This window comes from Channa argus, chromosome 6, assembly GCF_033026475.1.
Source record: "Channa argus isolate prfri chromosome 6, Channa argus male v1.0, whole genome shotgun sequence".
Lineage (NCBI taxonomy): Eukaryota > Metazoa > Chordata > Actinopteri > Anabantiformes > Channidae > Channa > Channa argus.
The window spans coordinates 25,195,784-25,217,877 of NC_090202.1; the positions used below are offsets into that span (position 1 = coordinate 25,195,784).

Consider the following 22,094-nt stretch of genomic DNA (forward strand, 5'->3'; position numbering starts at 1 on the left):
ATCCAGTATCCACCAGATGTCATCCTTCTCCAGAGTTGATGATCGTAGTTGTCCAACTGCAGGTTTGTTGAGGGGAATTCCCCACGTAAACACAGAGTGACGTATACGGAGACCCCAATTTTGTTGAGTAAGCTTCATTGTTGGGGATGTCAGATATTGGTGGGGGTCCTCTGCTCCAGCTTGAGTCTGTCCTCAAGATTCACTTCACTGCGGCAGCAGCACTGCATATGTTGATTCAAGCAACAAATGTTTGAGATAGTTTATGACTCCGTGCAGTCTAATTATGCAACAGGGAGGCATTGTTCAAACTGCGATGGCAATTTGTCTATGAAATGGCATGCCAAGCAAAATTTGTTGAAAATATACAAGGCACCAGCATAAGTGCTTTTCTAGTCAAGAAACTTTTCCCATAAGAATGTTTCAGCTATTCTCAGTGAGTTTTGTCACCCTACTTATCTTTTTCACATATGACCTCTAGTTTTCTCTCTCTCACACTCACACAAATACACACAACAGGGTGTGGTGTACTTCAGGTCTAGCACAGGACCACTCCAAATAGGGGGATGTTGTTGAAGTCTTTAGGAAAGGTAGAGTGTCTAGATCCTGTGCATGAGCCTGAGGAAACTTAGCGGACCCTAGGAAAGGAGATATTAATAACTCTTGGGCCAGCCCACCACATTCTTCACATGTGAGTCATTGTAAGCCAGAGAGCAGATAGGAAAAGGCTGCTTTACCTCTGTTTCTCATTTGTGTTTCTTTCCATAGAGGAGTGGAACAGGGAGGCGGGGACACCACCCCTTTTAGGAGTCTCGAAAGCCTCATGTGAAATGCTCATCTCTGCTTGGGGCACACAGTTGTTCATAGTGAAGACATAAACACCGGATAAAACCAAAAAATATGCAGAGAAAAGCTAATGCAAGTTAGTGCGGTCATAAAAACTAACCAGGGGTGAGCAGCAATGGGCTGTGTTTAACTGTGTGAAGCAGAAAGGAAGGCAGAGAAAAAGGCTTCAGATGGTGGGAATGAGAGGGGAGAGAGTCTCGGAAAATGGTGGTATGGGTACTTGGCAGAGGGGAGAGTGAGTCACTGTTTATGTGGTCTGTCACTGAGAGACCAACTGAGCCTGAAAGAAAAGCAAATGTTGTTAAAAGAATGCCGAAAAGAAACGCACTCAACTCTTAGTTTTGTACAATGTATGCGATGTACTTCAAGCTCTACATTTTATTGACAAAAGGGTCAAAAAAATAAAAAATAAAAAAAAAGAGACAAGGCACAGTCAGGTAATTTTATTTGGTTACAATAAAAAGTTCATACAAGAACAGCTGGTGGAGCTGTGCACAGTAGTCAGTAATATATCAATCATTCAGTCTGAAAAGCTCATCTCGGCATGTAATGTTCTTTTATACAACCAAGGCCTTGCTTCTGCACACACAAAACAACAGCAAGAGTTACAAAAATAATATATAAAGTATGCACAAAATTGTGACGTGAAACGCTTTCAGATATTCAGATTCTGCTGCCTGCTGGAGGAGACTATACGCTAGAAACTAATTATTTAAACCAAATGGGTCCACAAAATAAAATTGTAGCCGATACCCTCACTGGAATGGCACGATCCAAAAATCATCATGATAATTTTGTGCCACTCTAGTCTAGTCAGCGAAGGAACGTTTTAATGAAGACATTTTGTACTGTAAATTATATCAGGTATATGCAAAATAGTGTTCATCTTTTTAAAGGGTGCAGCCATTATTTACTTCTGCTCAGCAAACACAAGTAGTTTATTTAAAAAAAAAAAAAAAAAAGCAAACTTTGAGGAGCCAAAGAGAGAGGATTTTTTTTTTTTTGCAGTAAGCCCTTTTTAATAGTCTGATAGGTTCTGAGTTGTGCTAAATGCAGAACGTTCCATGGTGTAAGACCGAATTCAGTCTCACAGGAAATGTTGAACAGATTACTTTCGCAACACTTTGACATGGGTCCAGTAAATCAAGAGCAAATAGAAAACAGTAGCATAAGTGTGACTGCCACTAGAGAGAGTTCAGCTCACCTCCAGGGACATTTCTATGCATCAGAACCTTTCTGCCTGCGTTTGGATGGTGGGACTAGCCGGGCGGGGAGCTCAGGGGGTAGACCGTGACCCTCTAGCTTGACCTCAATCAGATGGCTGGCCAGGGCAAATTCTTCATCATCCAGCATGCCGTCACGATCCACGTCTGACAGCTTCCAGATACGACCCAGCACCGAGTTGGGCAGACGGGAGCTCACCATCCAGTCCTTAGCCTTAGTGCCGCTCAATTTCCCCTCATTGGGAGCGAGGTTGTAGAAGATTTCATCATATTTGGCCTTGTCCTTGGTCACGACCCAATCCTCCTCCTCCTCACATCCTTCTCCGTTCTCCTCAGCAAAGGGATCGCCCTCAATGAACGGTCCAACACGGGTTCCCAGGAACGCTCCACCCTGCACACCTGGCTGCTCACCTGCTTCTAGCTCCTCCTGCCGCAGGAGGGGCATCAGTTTGGCAATGTCAGAAGAGAGCAGCTCATCCAAGGCTACCATCAGATTAGGCTTCAGTGTTTTGAACTTGGTGAAATCATGGACCATCAGTTGCTCCTGTCAAAAATAAGTGATAATCTTTAAAATTAACTAAACTGTTTCAAATGTTTTATCAGTGTTTATGCAATTGCCTCTCAGGTGTGCTGAGCTGTAAAGAAAATAATGGAATCAGGCACCTGCATCTTAGCGCAGTCTGGGAAGTCTCCAGGAGAAATGTTGTGTTGTAGCTGGATCTTAGAGAAAATAACTGGAAGCTGGTAGATCAGGTTCTTCTTTTTATTATCCTTCCTAAAGACAGAAGGCATCTCCTGCTTTAAATAGCTGATGATGTGAGCATGAACCTGGAAAAAGAATCACAGCATTGGTTTATGAGCTGTGTATCTGCTTTGCACCTCACTTACAAGTCACCTTGGATTAAAACATCTGCCAACTCACTAAATGCAAATCTAAAGTTATTAGAGTGCGTTAATGTCAACTTAATGAGAACATGCAGACGCGCCAAACACACATGCACATGGAGTCACCCACCCTAACCAGACGTGCTCTCTTGACCAAGTCATTGAGCTTGCGTAAAGCTGCATTTCGGGGAAGGTTTTGGATGTCAGCAAAAAGGTCCTCCTCCTCCAGCTCAAACAGCTTACGGTTGTCTGTAACCAGCAGCGGCTCTGACCAGAAGGAGCCAATGTATACTCGCAGAACCTCCGGGGTGCCAAACACCTTCCCCAGGGACCACATGAGCGCACCATACACTCGCATCAGCTGCTGGGTTCCCACCATGTCTGCCTTGTTGAGCACTACACGTAGCTTGTCCTCGTTGCCCTTCAGGGCCCCGATGGCCTCGGCGAACTCATCCGATATCTCCAGTTTATGGGCATCAAACAGTAGGATTATGAGGTCTACGCGTTCTGCAAACCATCGCAGCACAGCTGGGAAGTCATAGCCTGTTTGAATGGAAAAAGGTTTAATAACTTAGGCATTCGTGAATCGAAATGTGCTACTAAACAAAAAATGGGGACAGGAGAGGATGGAAGCTCGACACAGACACAAACCCCTTCACACCTCTAATCTGTAATGTGTTAAAACTCAATAGCTGCACATTCACTAAGGATTCACTGTTTCCCAACACGATCATACTAAAATGGTCAGTTCAACCAAATCACAAAAATCATTTCCTCATTTACCTCTAGTGGTAAAGCCACATATAGTTTTGATTTCCAGATAGCTACTGTATCTCTGACTTTTCTGTTTGTGGTGCACATAGCTACATCTAAATAAATCATTAGCACTTTCTTCGCCAACAAGAAGCACAGAAAGAATTAAATGACCCTGCTCTCTACTGTGAGCAGTTGAAAGTACTTCTTAGCAAAGGGGTCTGATAATCCAGAGAAACTGTTTCTTGTAAGAAATGTTGATGCTGCATTTTAAACTTTGTACTTTATCTTCGAGAAGCACAAACATTCCATTCACCTCCATTGTACCAGGTGGACGAAATAAAACACATAGACAGACGTTTCAAAACCTCAGCAGATAAAACCACCAAAACTCTCCGCGTGGCTTGATTTCAGTAGTGGCAAGTGAGGAAGTATGTTTTTCATAATGTGGATGAACGAACCTTTAACCGTGTTAGTCGCTCATGCAGATTGACTTGATGAATGGGTTACTTGAGGCGTGAATGGACAGAAGATTTAAAATAACATTAAGAATAATATGTTATTTGTCGGCAGATAGAATTTTGTTTCTGTGCTAACTCTGTTCGAGATTATGATTTTATGGATGCTTAGAGTACTGCTGGGATGTTTTCTTGCCTTGCTGCCAAGTGTTATTGTGACAGAGCAAATTGGTTCCATGAGTTAGCCAGGAGTGCCAAGGAGATGGGTTTGTGAGATGACGTTCAGGGATGTGTGTCTCGGCAGGCCCCATGTGCCCTCTCCTTACCTTTGCCACTTCCCTCACCTCGGCTCACTCTCTGTTTAGCCCCAGACAGGATCCCCGGTGTGTCAATAATGCTAATACTCTCCAGGACTTGGTTGGGCATTTGGGCGCACTGGAACCTGGTATTTTCGTCGGCAGACGGGGAAAAAGGTCAGAGGGTCCAGAGAGATTAGTTTTGTTTGAAACGCTGTCAGTGTAGAGGGAAAGAATCTAAATCATGTGAAAATTTGTGAACTCTTATCAAAGAAGCCAAAGCGATCTCAGGAGCAGATTGGAAGCTACCCTCTCCACACCCCCAGCCCCTCCCTCTGCAGGCCATTGTGTGCACACAGGACTCTCTCGCTCTGGGTTTCCTGAAGGAAAATGACCACTATTGCCAGAATCAAACAATAAGGCCAGCTAATGATGTGTGGCTTAGAACAACAACACCACTTCCTGTAGTTTATAAGCTTAATGAGCCCACTGGCTCCCAGGACAGGAAGTCTGAGCAAAAGAAGAGACGTAAATACATTCACAAACATACCCTGTAGAGGGAGAGAGAGCGGCCGCTGGAAAACTGGCATCATAACCTCATGTTGGAGCCCCATTGAGAGGTGCACTGCATGTTCCTGTCACTTCTGGACTGCACGTCCATGTTTTTAGCAACTAAAAGGATTTTATTTTAAAGCATGTGAAGTTGTGGGTTCATAACCGTGGAAAACCAAACACAAAAAAATGGCAAATTTGGTTGTACAGAGTTACAATGCGTCTTGAGGGCCCCATGTCCAGAGGGGCTGTGGAGCCCTCTGACCCCGTTGTTGAACTTGCGTACATTGCGCATCCAGTCTGAGCACATCAGCTTTCATCACCCTCTCTTGTGATATCGCTCCCTTTCTCGGTTTTTCCACAAATAAGGAAAGTGCCTCCCCGCTCTGAAATTTGGCACAAGGACTTGAAATTCCAAAGTGCTAAAAAACGTTCTGCTATTGCTCCTTCCCTGCTTCCCCTCCTTGGGTTCGCTCACATAATCTATCTATTTCCTGCTGATAAATATCTGGCTGCCTCTGTAGAATCATTGCACAGCACAGTGTAAGTTCAATCTCTGCTCTCACCTGTTTAGAAAGGTGTTTCCAAAAGGGTTGAGTTTACGGAATGGCTTGTTGGGGTCTACAATAAGGGCATTCCCAGGGATGACTCCCTCCATCTCCCCATGCATGATGGCAGTGAAGCAGTCAGTGGTGGGTTCAGGTCCCACCCTGCTACCAGGAATATCCTGCTCCAGTAGATACCTGTCGGTCAAACACACAGATTACGATAAACATAGCAATCACAACACTTATTGTGAGCAATTGATTGATTCGGGGCTATAATGTCATACTTGATGAATGTTGTCTTTCCTGTCGAGTACTGTCCCACCACCAGGACCATAGGCTTGTTATCAAAGTCTGCGTCCTCCAGACTCTGGGAGTGGAAGTCATGGAAACCATAGTATTGCTCCAGAGGGAGCAGCTTCTTTTGATAAAGGGACTTGAGCCCTTCTGTCACTGTGCGGACCACCTCGGGTGCCTTCTTCACGTTTTTTCGCCCCCAGCGTGACATGTTGATTAACTAGTCTTGGAAAAGCCTCAGGTGTTTCCTGTATTTATGCAAACGCTGCTCACTTGTCCTTGAAAACCTCTGTGCACACGCCGAGAGGAATGATAGGGCTGATGTTTCGTTTGAAGTCTGGATCTTCCCCTTTGAAAACAGTCACCTTAGTCTTAGTCTTAACCCCTGAGATGTGGACAGAAAAGGAGACACCAAAGGTTAATCTGAATAGAAAAAGCCAATTCCAAGTGGCAAACAAATGTCAGCGTTATTCCATCCGCTAATCAAAGTCTGCCTCAACCCTGAGTATGTATGTGTAATCTGGAGTAAACTTTACCCCACCAAGAGTCTGCCAGGCACCGTTAGTGCACGCATGGAAAAAGCTGGTGTTCACACTGGAAAATTTTCAAACCCAGCCCTGCATCAGGATTGACACAGAGACAACTCTTCACAGTGAAGTGAGTGAGACACGAGTTCTCCTCAGTGAAACATGAAAATCCTGCACGGTTCAACGGTTCATGTAAGGTAAAGACCACTTTGAGGAGCTTCCAGTGTGTGTACATGAAAGGACAAGTTTTTTTTCTTTCTCTGTAGTCTGAACAGAAACACTGGATTAGGACATGAAGGCACAACTCATTATAAGAAGCAGGCTGGCACGAAGGTAAGACATGTGTCAGCAGAAGTTACGTCATCTGTAAAGAGATTCTCGTCTAAATCCCATTTGAAATAGACAACAACAAAAAAAAATAATAATTCTGCCTACAGCAGAATAGGCAACACAGTCCTGACATGTCACAAGACCAGTGTGGAAAAGGCTCTTGTCAAAATGGCGAAGTTTGAAGATCTACAGGAGAGACATTAAATGTGATCTGACCGCCATGACTGTACATACATAAGTACCCAGGCAGGCGATTTACATGCTTTCAGCGGAAATTAAAGGTTTGGTTAAAGCTCTGGGATCCGTCTCTAACATATAACACACAGAAAACATAATTAGACCATTTTAACAAAGATGTGATCTTTGCACCTCGACAACAATTCAGCTTCATCTACTGCATCACGACCCAGTCATCTGAGTAAAGTTAAAATACAACGTGCAATCATAGTTATATTTAAGATTTAAAAATGTGTATTTACCCAAACTGTTACGGAGAAAGCAGATTTCTTTAACCACCTTGAGCTCTCTCTGCAGTCTTTCCCTCTGGAGCTTGGAAAATATTTTGACTTGAGGAGACAAAAACAGTCAGCCAGTCTGTTGGAGGAGCTGCTGCTACATGTATGGGTGTACCTCTGTCAGCAAATAGGAGCCTTCAGTGGCGCGTCAGTGCAGCTTGATTACAGAAGGCCGTTCTTCTCCAGGGTTTAATGTATTTCAGATGAGCTCCAAATCTGGCGAGGATCCTTACTCTGCTTGCTGAAAGCGTACAGGGCAAACACTCACACACTTAGGCCAACTTTTCACTCCCCTTGCTCTCTGCATCTAGTTTAACGCACCTCCTCTTTCAGGGATGCCTGGCAACACTGTGGTCAGCACAAACTCTGGTCAGGACAGGGATGAGCTGTGCTGTGGCCAGAGGGTGTGGATCTGGAGGATTGTGAATAAACAATTTGGGTGGAGTCATTTTTTCTTTTTTTTTTTAACATGACATACCCCCTATGTCTTTATGCATATTTTGAACAGTTGACACATTAAGCTGCACCCTTTCTGCTCTAGCTTCTATCGCCTCCACTTTTTTAAAAATGGATTTTTTTCCACTTAACCTACCATAACGTGTCATGCATTTATGGATGTTACAGTTTTTTCCTCTCATCAGTCTAAACTCTCATGCTCCTCCCAAACTCTGAATCTTCCAGGCAATGAGGCACAAAGACCAGCTCTACTTTTCCACTTCCATGCTCCATCTGCTGGTAGTCTGATAGACGAATAGTAATTAGTCATCAGTAGTCATCCAGAGGAATGTACCCTGAAGTTCGGGAGTTACTGTAAAAACCGCTGGACAAATGACCAGAAGCCCTGCAATGTTTCATAAAAGAAGCAAGGTTTAATTTACAGTTTTACTAAATGTACATTTCTTTTTAAAAAGTGTCATTATACACAATAAATACAATACAAAATTAATCTGTAATACTATACTTCAAATTCTCTTACGGTCTTTTTGTACATTATTATTGTTCCTTTTTTCCATTTCAACACTTGAGCTGTCTTTGTGTTTGAATTGTCCACCAAGCTTAAAAAAAAAAAAAAAAAAAAGACAAAAAACACACATGGGAGGCTGGGATACAGTGGCAAAAAGATAAAACAGGCTGAGAACAGTTAAAACTGGCCGCCCCCTGCTGACTGAAATGCATGAAGTCCAAACCTGGCAGCACAACCAACACTGGGGCAGGCTGTGTGTGGACACGTGGTCTAAAAACAAGAGCCTGGAAAATCATCTGACATTAGAAGCAGAAAAAGAACTTTCTTCCTTACAACATATTCATTTACATTTTGACAGTATGGTACTACAGCACTCAAGAGCAGTCAAAAGAAAAACAACTTCATAATTTTTCAATTTCTTCTCTCATTATGTTTTGTTTTTAAATCCATGCGATGTCTACATGAAACATGGCTGTATGATTTTGCCAACTGAAGACAACGAGCGGCTGCCTTGTGAGCAGTATGACTGAGCCTCAGGGTTTTTTTTTGTCTTTTTGATAAAGAGGCAAACTGTATCGCTTCAGCATGTGCTGTTTGCATCTGCAGGACAACCATATCTATGTGATAAGAAAATAAAATTTGGTTGTTATAGGAAGACACCGATGTGTTATGACCTATTACAGTATAAACTTGGTCGTATTCTCTTTTGGCTACGAGCTGCAGGTAACGTAGGTTACAGTTAATGTAGGTTTGTGTCTTCTGTTTTAATGTTTTAGTGAGCTGCCTGATTTTCATTTGAGTCTGTTTAAACCAGGAGATGAACCATTATTGGGGAGAGACTGGTGCTCAGGCCACATTAAAGGAATGTATGAATATTGAATAACAAAAAGAACAGTAAATAAGGAAGAAAGAACTGACAATTTCATCTTCTTACTCAAGCTTGGCTTGCAGAAAACATACAAAATGCCAGCCATCTTCAAGTGGGCAATGCACAGAGACAGTTTTACCTTCTTCCACATTCCAACTTTTTCTACCACGGGTCTACCTCTGGCTGTTTATGACAAAGAAATGTCTGGACAATTCAAATGGACAAACAAAGCCAGCATAGCTTGGCAGAGTAGTACAGTGATACTGTTTTCACAGTGCCTCTCTTCCCACGCCTCCAAGTCTTTCTATTAGATCCCCCTTGTCAGTCCGGCCTGGGGCTGAGAGGCTGTTATCTGCTTTGAGTCTGGGGCACCAGGCTGCCATTGTGGCCACGGCCACTGACCTGAGGGTGCTGGGCCAAGGATGAGGATGAGGAAGCAGAGGAGGGCTGCGGGACTGAGGGTCTGTGGGATGAGGCTGCCGAGCCCCCTGGGCGCTGGCTTTGGTGTTGGTGAGACCTACTGTTGCCCCCTTTAATGTGGTGCCCGCGGGCTGAGGGCTCCTGCTGCAGGTTTAGGATGCTGTCGATGGCGCACTGCAAGTGCTCGTTCAGAGAGTCGTCTGGAGGGCTGCCACTGGAGAAGCTGGCATTATCCATGTCAGGGGAGTCTGACTTACAGCGTTTGGCAGGAAGCAAGGGGTCTCGTGTAAAGGAGGACCCTGGAGAGGGGGGCCCAGGGGCATGTTGGTCCATTCTGAATGTCCCACCTGTCCTATGTCTATTTTTGCCACTCACCCTCTTGTATTTACTGTCCATCTCTTGGTCTGCAAGTTCCTCTCCTCTCTCCTTTGCTCCCTCCCTGTCAATGAGCTGTGGGAGATGATGGTGTTGTGTTGTCTTGATACCACGGTTAAACACCTCATCCACTTCATCCAGCCCCTGCATTGCACTCCCTAAACGGCCTGTTTCGTGGCTTGATTCTGTGTGAGTGTGTGCAGCCTCCCTTCCTCTTTTCTCCACCTTCACACTGGCTATCACTGTCCGCTCTGAGGGGGGAGACGAGGCTTCGTGCCGGGGGGGTGATGCTGTGGGCCTGGGGTAGGACAAATTCTCATCACCTCCACCTGGGACACCAGGTCTAACGCGAGGACTGATGTTTTCCCGGTAGGTTTTTCGAAGGGGGAGGCGGCAGGTTGTCTGTGAGGGGGTGGCAGTGGAGGCAGGATTATGTTTCACCCCACCCATGTCATGGTGATCCAACGTCCCGTTCATTTGAGTCAAGGATGAGGATGTGGATGATGACCAGGTATGAGAGGAGGAGGTAGAGGAAGATGGGACTATTGTGACTGATGAGGCAGAAGAAGCTGTGCATACAGGGGGCTGAGTTCTGATGACTGTAGTAGGAGTAGATAAAGGGTGGGACTTTGGATGTGGTACAGCAGCTTCACACTGAGGCAAAGTCTGAGGCTGGGATATAGACTGGCTGCTCTGCTGAGGTTGAGGTGTGTGCACTGGGTCTAAGGCAGTGTTGTGGACCACCTTGCTGAACCCCGTTTGATCCTGCTTGATCTTTAGCTTTAATCCAATTCTCCTTCGAGCCTCATAGGTCTTGATAGGCGGTTTGCTGGTTCTCTGTGGGAGAGCGTCGTCATCATCAGCTGCTTGAGAGTTGAAGGAGGAAGAGGAGAAGGAAGATCCTGCCGGACCATGACTGAACGAGGAGCTCTGGCTTGTGGTTTCTGCCACTAGCTTTCCTGCTGCAGCAGGAGGTGGGGGACAGCTGCTGGACCAGGTCACAGAAGCTCCACCTCCACCATGCTTTATTACCAGTTTGGTAGGAGGAAAAGTTGTGACAGAAGAGCCGGCAGCAGGAGGAACTGGAGCTGGATTTGGAGCTGGAGCAGGAGCAGGAACTGGACAGGGAATTGGAGCTGGAGCTGGAACTGGAGCTGGAGCTAGAACTGGAGCGTGAGGTGGAGCAGGAGCTGGAGTACGAGCTGGAGAGAGAGCTGGAGCAACTGCGGGTGCAGGTGGAGGGATGGGGGCAATATGCGGAAGTGGGGTGGGGGAAGAAGTGGCAGGTGCTGGTGTGGAGGCAACAGCAGCTACACCTCCACTCGCTGCGGTGGACTCAGCAGAAGACGATTTCTCTTGGGATGAAACTGCACTCTCTAGCATGCGAACATTTGCCACAAACTCCTCTGCAATTTAACAGAATTATATATATCAGCATAAATATACACAGCATACAATGTAGGCAATTAACCCATCAGCAACGTTAGGGACAGGGTACCTGGTCTCTCCTTGGCCAAAATTCTGTCCTGACTCAACGCAATCTTCTCCTCCTGAATGAACATCCGGTCAATCATCACCATCTCTGCCGAGGGGCCCAGTCTCTGCTCAGGTTCAAATGGCAAAATTATGTCAAATGCCATCATTTCCAAATCAATTCAGGAAGAAAAGAGGCAACAAGAAGGCCTATGGTAAGACTCCTGGTTTATAAACTTACTTTGGACTCTGCAAAAAGAAGGTAGCGGTATTTATCCAGCATGGCCTGGGTCCTTTTGAGCAGCTGGCAGGAGACCCTCTCAAATTCATCATCCACTGTACAGAGAGAACCAGAATGTTTGCGAATGTCAGTTTTGATCTGGAATTTGGTAAAAAACAATGTCTCCTAAATTGTGTATCATACGCGCTAGAAGCTTTTGGTTACCTCTTTGATAGTCTTGAGAAGAATTGGCAGTTCCCTGGTAGAGATGGTAAGGCAGCAGTCTGTGCAGTGTGTCCTCAAATGAGTGGAAAGGAGCACTGTAGTTTGGATGAAGCACTGAACCCTGTTGTTTCCTCAGCTGTTCTAGCATCCTGCAGTGAGGTGTGTATAAAGAAATATTAAAAATATAAATAATGTCATCACAAGACAGTTAGAATAAGCCATTAAAACCTGCCACAAACCTGGCTTCTTTGCTGGGCTCTGCACTGAAAGGCATCTTCACTGTTGTTGTCTGTGGTGTGAGCAAACCAAATGAAAATCGGGAATTTAAAACATCAATATGACACTTAAAACATTAGAAGCAATTTTAGAGGCAGGGGCCTTTGCTGAGATGCAGTAATGCTCATTTACCTGAGCTTGTGCTGGAGCTGGGGGCTGTGGAGCAGGCATTTGAGTCAAATTAGCTCCTAACACCTGTATCTGCATCCCAGCTTTCCCCAGGGTCATCCCTCCGACTGAGCTAATCACTCCTGGCTTTGGCTGAACCTGCGAGGGGAAAATACATAGATGTTTTTTAACTTTTGTGCTTTGAAATTCAGTACTAACTAGTGCAATAATTACACTATGAACACTGTCGGAGTTTTTTTGGTTTTGTAATATGACCTACCTGTACAGGCTGGGTAAGGCTGACAGGAGTGACATTTTGATTCACCAACGCTCCAGCTGGCCCTTGGGCTCCTGAGAAAAGCTGTAAGTCACTTGATGCTAAAACAAAGAGAAAACAAATCATTGAAAGGAGTGTTCAGGCTCCTGCCATTTTGCGTCATTTGCCGTAAACCGTCTCTGACCTGTAGCAGGAGTTTTCACAAGCACTGACGTTGGCTGCAGCACAGAGGGAAGCTGAGCAGGTGTACCAGTGCTGGCTGATGATCCAATCACCCCCTTATCAACAGGCACATCTTGTTGGGAGCTGAACTGACTAGTGGCTTGAGGCTGACTAGGCGGCTTGGCATGGAGCAGGATTTTCTGCTGGACCTGAAAACACATTAACATAGCTTACATACGTTTTAGTAAAGTTTCCTAAAGCCTCAGTCTTTTTCAGTTACAATATTTGTACTGGTAAACTGATCACTAATCACCAGCTGGATGTAAAGTATTTAAACCAGACTTTTGTTTAGCAGAGTAAAGAGTGCAAAAGAATACCAAACAAGTTCACTCTTCTGTGAAAGTATTAAAATATGAAATGCGTCCTCCTTTGATTATACTGAACCAATTTGAACGTTGGAAAAAAATGTATGATTTTATTGGTAAAACCCGTACTTCCTGCAAGTTCAGTGGGGGATTTTACCAACACCAATCTATTAAGTGAAATCTGAACTGAACACAATACCTGTTGCAGCTTCTCCAGCAGGTGTTTCTGCTGAGGTGAGGGCTGGTTGATGCTTGACAGGGTCTGAATTTGTGCTCCTATTACTTGTAGCTGGTGCTGCTGCTCTGCTATTAGGCCCTGGATTGGAGCCTGGGCTTTCACTACAGCAGTAGCAGACGTGTTGATTGGAGGAGCAGTGAACTGGTGCTGTGCAGGTGGTGCAGGTGGCGGCTTGGGTGATTGTGACATGGGAGGCATATCTTGTTGATAGGGGCTAGGCTGAGAGACTGTCTGTGGCTGAATCTGAATTTGAATGTGTGCCTGCTGTGGCTGGCCTTGTGGAGCTTGTTGAGGGGATTCTGCAATTTGGTTGTGGACAATAAAAAGTGAGGGGTGAGATGAGGGTGTGCAAGAGCGGGAAGGAGTTTGAGACTGTGGCTGAGGCTGAGAGGGAGGACGGGACTGCTGTTGATTGTGTGGTGACTGGATCTGCTGGCTCAGAGTGAGAGGAGACTGGGAAGGCTGGGGGCTGTCTGCCACTGGGGGTGCTGTGGCCAGGGTGGTCAAGGTCGGTGAGGGGGACATGCCTTGGATCTTCAGTGGCTGCTGATGCCCACCAGAGGGTACCTGGAGGAGTAATGAAAATAGAAATGAAAAAATATTAATTTGCAGAGCTAATTTTAGAATGCACTGAAAAGTTAAACACACAAAGCTATCTAGCACAAAAATCACACACAATAAAAAGATTCTGCATGCACGCATGTATATAGTATATATGATATGTTCAAGAATTAAAGCTAGAAGCAAAATAGGGCTGGGCAATATAGCCATCCTAAAATTTAGTTAATCCTAGTAGTTATCATATGCAGATAGAATAATGTACATATGCATGGACAATGCTTAAAACAGTGTTTGACTTTATGCATTGCGTCTGACAAAAGTGCACACATCTAAAATGATCACCTCAACATCTTATTTTGTTGAGGTTTAGTCTTATTGGGAATGAAGTGTTGCACAACCGTAAAATGAAAAGCTTATAAACAGTACAATTCTACTAAAAATCGATACTAAAATAAAACAATCGCCCAACCCCAATATTAGACTGCACAAACATGGGTAAAACAACACCGAACAATACAAAAGCAAAGTGTTAGACTTTGGAATATAACAGTAGTTGAAGTAAAAGTAGTAGAAGCCCACAGATATTTTTCTAGCATTTGAGGAAGACTGCGCATAATAAGGGACCAATGGTCTCTTGGTAAGCAAAAAAAAAATTAAAATAAAACAAAAAATAACACCAGCTGACAAAAGCAAGACATTAAGATCTGTGGGCCGGTGATGGCAAAGTAGAAGGTGATCTAAAGACTTCAGGGACAGGTGGTCAGGGGAGCATGTAATTTTGGTTTGGGAATCATTGGTCAGACTAGAGGTCACAAGGGGTAGTGGCAATGTAAGCATATATTATAAGTGTATTAATAAGAAGTGCATGGTTAAGAGCTGTAGGTTGATCAGTGGTCAGTAATTCAGCAGATGAAGGTGAGTTGCCTGAACTTTGAGTAGTGCACTTGCAACCCAAAAGCTGTTCTATCAAGCATGAGCATGGTTTTGTCTTTGGTTACAATTACACAGAATGGATGAAAAACCAAAGAAAATTAGTTAGTCAATAAATGTAGTTAAACCACGGCATTTGATTACCTGTCGTAAATTGTACAAAGGTGCATACAGCTATTAAAAAGCACGGATGATGACACACAATACATAGGGACAATTGAAATGATCATGCCTTTCCATAGAACGAAGCAATGTTAGAAACACACATTAAGTGCAACCAAACAAGTAATTTCAAGTAATTCGCAAGCAATGATGAGAGCCATGAAAGCAATGACAAATGCAGAAGAGAAATACAGATCAGTGATGGGGCAAGATAAGATACCCTAAACGTGGCGGCAGCAGCAGCAGCAACGAGTGGGTGGGGCTTAACATAAAGGGGCATTTCTACCTGCTTTACCACTGCTGTCATGTGGGAGGGGCCAGGGGAAGGACTGTGGCTCTGACCCACCCAAGAGTCAGTTAACTGGCTGTCATGGACAGCAGGGGCTGGAGCAGTGATGCTGTTGCTGCTGACGATAACGGACGCTGGTACGCCCACAGAGGGGGTTGACTCATTCTCTGTTTGGTGCTGCTGTTCCTGATAGGAGTACATTTACCATTTTAGGATCAGGAAGGGAAGGAGGAAGAGGATTGAAGGGAAGGGGGAGTAAAATAGTAAACCAAATAGGTCAGAAATCACTCCGTGCATGTTATTTATCCATGTTAACACAATTAAAGTAAACATATAGAGTCGAACACTGACCTGTTGCAGAAACATCTGCAGAGACTCCTGGCTTAGGATCATACTGGAGCCCTGGTTGGTAAGCAGTAACCTTCCCGGACTGTGCTGAGCTTGTGGGGGGGCCAGCCCCACTGCTGTTACAGAGGAAGAGGTGGACACAGACATGGATGGAGAAGAGGAGGGTACTGTGGTAGCCACAGAGAGCGAGGAACCTGGTTGCATGGCAAGGATGGACGACTGTGGCACATTCTGCTGAGTGGAACGAGCAGCCTGCTCTGTTGAGCTACCCAGTACTGTAACACACTCTCCAGGCTGGCCTTGAGCCATGGTTGCTGCTCCTGCGCTGCTGCTACTAGGGACTCCACCTGGCTGAGGTTGCAGGGCTGGCTGAAGGCTAACTGCAGGGCTCAGCCCCTCCACCTGACTCAGCATGGTCAGGGAGTTCTGGATTGGCATGCCTTGTATGACTGTCTGGGTATGACCTGAGACAGGGTGAGTCTGTGTCTGGCTTTGACTCTGAGCCAATGAGACCGGCATCTGAAAGAGGGTGGATGTGCCCATCTGACCAGGCTGGAGCTGAATGGGCCCAGAGAGGATGTGGGGAGCCCCAGGGTGGCCCTGTGAGGTCAACACCTGACTCAAGTTGATCTGGTTTGCGATGATCTGTCCAGCAGTACCTGTGCTTGTTATGATGTGGCCTCCAGGGTGCTGGGTTAGGATCTGCCCACCTGCTTGTAATTGTGGCAAGAGAAACTGGTGATTCTGACCTTGCAGGACTGTCTGAGAGGGAATGACGATGCTGCCTGATTGGTTTACTAATTGCAAACTGAGGGGCTTGCCAGATGGTTGTGCTGCTTGCTGCTTGAATAATGTTTGTTGAAACTGATGGCCTTGTGTTTGAGTACTCAAGACAACATTGGAGCCTGGCTTTCCTGTCAGGAAGGCTACACTCTGAGCAGCAGAAACTGGAATTTGCTGCAGCCCTATAGCCTTGTGGGCATCATTTTGTAGGGATTGAGATGCTGGCTGTGGCTGCTGCTGCTGCTGCTGTTGCTGTTTGAATTGTTTCGGTTGGATGGCACCCCCCTGAGGAGGCTTAGGCTGTATTGGTGTTGGTGTGCGCTGGATGATCAAGTTCTGCATGATTTGACCTTGAGTTTGTGTCTGGGCCCCGATTCCTGAACTTAGAGGGGTGCTGCCAAAGCCCACAAGCCCACCAGGAGCAGTCATTGTACCACCACTGCTACTGTTTGTGCTGGTGACACAAACAGCTGGTCCATTTAAAGCTGGAGATCCCATTGTGGCTTTGTTACCTTGAATCAGAAGTCCACCCCCTGAGCCTCCAAGCCCTGCCTGAGAACTAGCACCTGATACCTCTTGTCCAGGCTGATGCAGCTGGTAACCCCCCATGGCTTTAGCCAGAATTGGCTGCCCAGGCTGATTAATAGTCATGACTGTAGGCTGACCCACAACCTGAATCGGTCCGATGCCTAGATGTCCAGACTGACTTCCATTGGGAAGAGCTTGGAGACTTGAAATGGGTTGAAGTGTCACATTTCCCAGGCCCACAGGCTGCATAAATGGCTGGACACTAATGGCCTTGTTCATGACCTGGGATTGGAGCTGAAGGCCCTGCTGAGAAAGAACTGATCCGAGGATGTCAGCAGTGGCACTGGGAGCTGTAGCAGTGCTGCTTGGAACTGATCCAGAGAAAATAGCTGCTGTTGCAGCCCCAACTCCAACACCTATGCCCACACCAACAGCAGTGCCTCCAGCCCCAGAGAGGCTGGCATCAGGCAGTGTCTGAACCACCTGTGTAAGGCCTGGAATTCCAAAGGATCCCAGGTCCAGCTCAGCTTCTGCCTCCTGTAAGCTTTGTTCGGTGATGTTGGCTTCAGCCAAACTCTGCTGCAGGATGTCACATGGCTCGTGGTTTGTCCCAATGCCATTGCTCCCACCTTCTCCACCTGGGGATCCTCCCAAGATGTCATCATCCTCCAGGAAGTCCAGGTCAACGCTGACTCTGGGCAAACCTGTTGGCTCGTTGGCCGACAGCTGGACTGCAGGCTGGACCTCTGAAACATGGCCCTTAAAAGGAAAGATGAAAGCAGTGAAACCAGGTGATTGATTAACTTTTTGGTAGGTGTGATGGCGAGAAGTATTACAAAGTTAACACTAATTTGCAGCTATAAAACCCCCAACAGAATCCCCTTGTCACATCACAACAAATCAAAGTTGTAGAGTGTAGATGTTGTTAGTTGGAAGGGAAGGTCTTTGAAGATGCATGCTACATAGATGGAAAGAACACAGAAGGTTGAGGAGTGGGGGATTCTACTCACCCCAGTGGTAGAGAAGAATGAGCTGGAGGGGTCACTCGAACCATCCAAAAGGTCGTCTGTGTCCAACTACAGACACACCCACCCAGTACAGGACAGACAGAAACCAAAGGCCCCCAAACCAGCAGACAAAAGCCACCAAGACATAGAAACATACAGACCATCAAACAGAGGAGGAGGCAAAGGAAAGGACAGAACACAGTCCAGATAACCCAGATTGTAGAGAAACCAGCAAAAAGAGTGTTAAAGGGGCAAAATGATAGGAATAACATAGCTGGGAAGCGTTAGTATTAGCATTTCTCATTTTGTAAATCAGCCTTGTAGAAAGGGGAAGCCAGGCTGAAAACCATACATAGTGCAATCAAAACATTTGGACAACCATTGAGCAGAGCACGTCGCAAAAAAGCAATAAGTATACCAAAGCAGTGAGGGGCATAGGTTACATGGTGGTTCAACATGTAATCTTAAAGTGTTTTAGGTATGGAGTTATGCAAGCCCCCCCCCCCCCAAAAAAAATACGCACAATCAAAACTCCTCGGCACATCAATTAAAAACCAATTTTTGTAAGGAGAAATCACACGCCTAACAGATGTGACTCTTTGACTTTTTTTCTCACATACTCACATGGGTCTCAGATCCATGAAGAAAGTCATTGAGAGCTTCTGGGTCACTGCATCAGAAAACAATGTGATTCACAAGAGAGAAGACGAAAGAGACAAACAAACAGATCTATTATTATGTCAAACTGATTTTGCACTTTTTCAGCCAATGACTTACCAAATTACATCTAGAAGGCACCTGCCGTCTTCATCATCCATGACAACTGTTAATAATAAAACATATTTTAAAGTTCCGCAATAACTTAAATACAGCCTTCATAAAAACTGCACAAGCAAATAATGCGCACATTTACACAGTTGCATTTTAATTATATAGTAATTAAAACACCATAGTGTGTGTAAGTTTAGCTCTATGTTTGGTGGTACAGTAAAATGTGATTGTAGGTTGGACAGGGGTTGGTAACACTTGATGAGATGATGAGGATGATTAACGACTGTAAAGCCACAAGACCATCACTGCGATAAGGAGTCATACAATATGCTAATATATCATGATCAATCATTTTATAGTCAAATTTTAAAGTGAAATGACATTTGTTGGATTTTTTTCAGCAAAGCTCTGCAGTGTCATGCACTATCCAAGATAAAATTATTAGCACACACACAGACTTATATATATATGTATGTGTGTGTGTGTATGTGTGTATATAAATATATACACACACACATATATAAAAACAAATGTGTTGACAATAACACTAACATTTATTTAAGCTTTGCAATTGGTCTACGTGGTTGACAAAATAGCTTTGTGAGTCATTAAATCAGCTTCAAACATAGGTGTTTTTCCTGCGGGTATAAAAGGATAACTGCATACTAAATGTTCTTACAAAATTTGACAGTAAACCAAACAAAAGGTGTAACTATTTTGGTTAGTAGTATAACTGTCACACTACAGTAATGACTCAAAATATTACACCTGCTACTGCCGGGTGTTGTGAGAATAAAACTCAAAAGAGGCCACTATGAAAGAACGTAGATGTACTACAGCCACAATAACAATTATAATTACGATATGGTTATTTAAATAAAGAAAATATTAGCCTCTTACAACATGCCATTTTATCTTATGTGGTTAACAACAACTACGCATTCTGCTTACAAAAAAATCAAGAGCTCAAGAGAAACAGTGGATGGAAACAAACTGAAAACGCGCGGTTTTCACACACAGGCTGGAAAGATTTCGAGTGCGGAGTCTCGCTGTATTTACTACGGGTCCCAACAGCTGCGCACAACACTTTAATAGGACAAACGCAACATGTCACTGAATATTCCACGGTGGCACATTAGCGGGGTTGTAAAGGAAACGCATCCCCAGTTAGCGCTCTAAAAAAGGCAGCGGATCGTAGCCATTACTCGGCTAGAGCAGTGCCAGTACGCAGGATATGAATGGAGACGCTGCAAGCGGCTTGCTACATGCTAGCTGGTGTTTTCAAAGAGCCCCCCATGCATATTTTGCCAATTAATCAAAACACTACTCACTCAACAGCTACATTATACACTTAAGACTCTAATTTAATAAAACAATTGATTTCAAAAACCCATTTCATCTCTTATTCGAGAATGTTGCTGCATCTGAGCTCCATTTCGTTAGCCTAGCCACTAGCCTGCTAAGCCAGCCAGCTATCAACAATATTCAGACGTACAGCTAGCTTGAGCCTTTGACATTCAAAACAAACCACCGAGTGGCACGATTTTTACACTCATATTGTACAGCGACACCTCGATCCAACCACTACAAGGCAGCATTGTTTGCTTAAAAGTGTAAACGCGATTGCATAGCGAGCAATCCATCTCTCCTTGCAAGCAAAATATGAGTTAATGTTGGAATACTCTTGGATGAGGGGGGTATGCTTGGGAATTCGGTGGAAAATGACTATGTTTGCCGGGTCGTGCACTAATGTGGCGTTTCGATTGCGGTAGCTGTGCAGTTTGTGGCTTGTCTGCCGTGCGCGAATATTGCAGCTCTGTTATAGTTATTCGGTTTTATAGATAAATTGCTATATTGTAACAGACTCACCCGAGACGATAGAGGTGCAGGCAGCGCGGGGTCTCCAGGACAGCCTCGCACGGGCTGCTGTACAGGACCCAGCTACAGGCAGGAAACAGGAGACATCCGTTTTGCCTGATTAAAATCTCCGCCTCGACGCTGTGGGCCTTATTGACAGTAGCATCGACTTTTTTTCCCTAAGGTTTCAATTTGAGGGCGATATGCTCAGAGTTTGCGTAGGAAACTTCGTCCGGTGTTGTTTGCTTTAGAGATAGAATTCCAACACGTTTTGAACATGTGCAACTTGATCTTAACAGTTCTTATAGAAAACAAAAACTGATAAAAACAAGTGGTATTATAGGATTTAAGGATGGGTTCACAAGTCTGAGTTAAAACAAGTGTCACGTCCCCATATGAATATTGAAACAGTTTTAACTCTGAAAGATGATGCATACTTTTGTTTGAATTTTGTTTTAATAGCAGTGTGCTCTAAAACATATGGCATTGATTTGCAGTGGAAACCTCGTGTGGCCCAGACTAAACAGCACCGGCAGCAGTGCAGATAATTTATTTCATTTACTTATGCTTGATTAGTAATTTGTATAATTTTCATCAGGCCTAAGTTTTATTTCATAATGACGACTCAATCAAAATGTGGCAGAGCAAAGAGTTAGGCTGCATTTTGTTGCTTTAAGAAATTACTCCAAATACTAGTTCCTATGTACGTGATGGTGGGCAAAACCCATAGTCCTCCATTCTTGCAAAAATGCATTTAAAAAATGAAATTATATTTCAGTTCACCTAGTGATAAGATAATGCACAGCTTTCAAATCACTAGAGATATTTATTTGAAGGTGCAGCTATTGTACAATTTCCCTGTTTTTGTTACATTCTTTCAAAGAGAGAAATTCACACTGAAATAGCTAACTTTTGCCCAATATTTTCTTGAACTTGAGACTTCTTAAGCCTCATATTAATTTTCACATTCATACTTTAAAAACGGTGCATCTATCCTTCACGTACGTGACATGATATTTTGTGTGCCACTAATCAGAAAAATGTTTAAACCCACTGAAACGCACATTTGAGTTTCTGAGAAACCATCAAGAACAAGTTTTTTCGAAAGGCTTGCACATTTTGCAGCACAGTTGTAACCACGGGGTTATTTGTTCGACCGCCCGTCCTCCTGGCTACATGTTGAAGTGTCACTGGGCAAGACACTGAACCCTAAAGTTGTCTCTAGTTGTCTCTTTGGATAAAAGCATCTGCTAAATGACTAATTGCAATTGTAATCAACAAGAAGCTGGGGCTCTGTTAAACTTTATAACTTAAGGAAAAGCACTTTAAGATTTGTTAACAAATGGAAAGTACTTTATAAATAAAATGGATTATTATTATTATTATAAGGACAAAGTGTGGCTCATTGAAAAACTAGAAACTTCTCCACAAATTGGCTTTAGGGTTAATATTAATGGTTAAAATCAGTCAAAATCTAAAATATTGCACTTTGTCTTAAAGAGATTACTAAAATTTAAACCATGCTTATACTGCAATCTGTAAAGTATGTGCATAATAGGGTCACATTATGGGAATGCTTTATAAATCAGCAGCTGGAAAAATATTATGTTTAAGAATAGTTCTCCACTGCAGCCAGAACTTTTTAGAGATTCTAGCTGGGCAG

At 44.3% G+C, this 22,094-nt stretch overlaps 1 protein-coding gene across 7 annotated transcripts; it reads right to left on the minus strand.

Annotated features, from left to right (window-relative positions):
* Positions 1 to 1,271: 1,271 nt before the first annotated feature.
* LOC137128549 (EH domain-containing protein 2-like) lies at positions 1,272 to 20,510 on the minus strand. 7 transcript variants are annotated; one of them, XM_067506748.1, is made up of 17 exons: positions 20,444 to 20,510; positions 18,581 to 18,626; positions 18,428 to 18,473; positions 17,807 to 17,872; positions 15,489 to 17,555; positions 15,135 to 15,323; positions 13,157 to 13,762; positions 12,615 to 12,801; positions 12,434 to 12,531; positions 12,178 to 12,312; positions 12,009 to 12,058; positions 11,770 to 11,918; positions 11,566 to 11,660; positions 11,350 to 11,455; positions 7,817 to 11,257; positions 7,189 to 7,636; positions 6,058 to 6,237 (listed from the first exon to the last, which is right to left on the minus strand). In XM_067506748.1, exons 2-15 carry the CDS (start codon positions 18,619 to 18,621, stop codon positions 9,405 to 9,407), a joined length of 5,688 nt encoding a protein of 1,895 aa, XP_067362849.1. In that variant the 5' UTR covers positions 18,622 to 18,626; positions 20,444 to 20,510; the 3' UTR covers positions 6,058 to 6,237; positions 7,189 to 7,636; positions 7,817 to 9,404. The 7 variants fall into 7 exon arrangements, with proteins under 7 accessions (XP_067362853.1, XP_067362854.1, XP_067362849.1 ...); XM_067506749.1 differs by having other exon boundaries at positions 7,189 to 11,257; positions 11,350 to 11,452; XM_067506747.1 differs by having other exon boundaries at positions 7,189 to 11,257.
* Between the last annotated feature and the right edge of the window lie 1,584 nt (positions 20,511 to 22,094).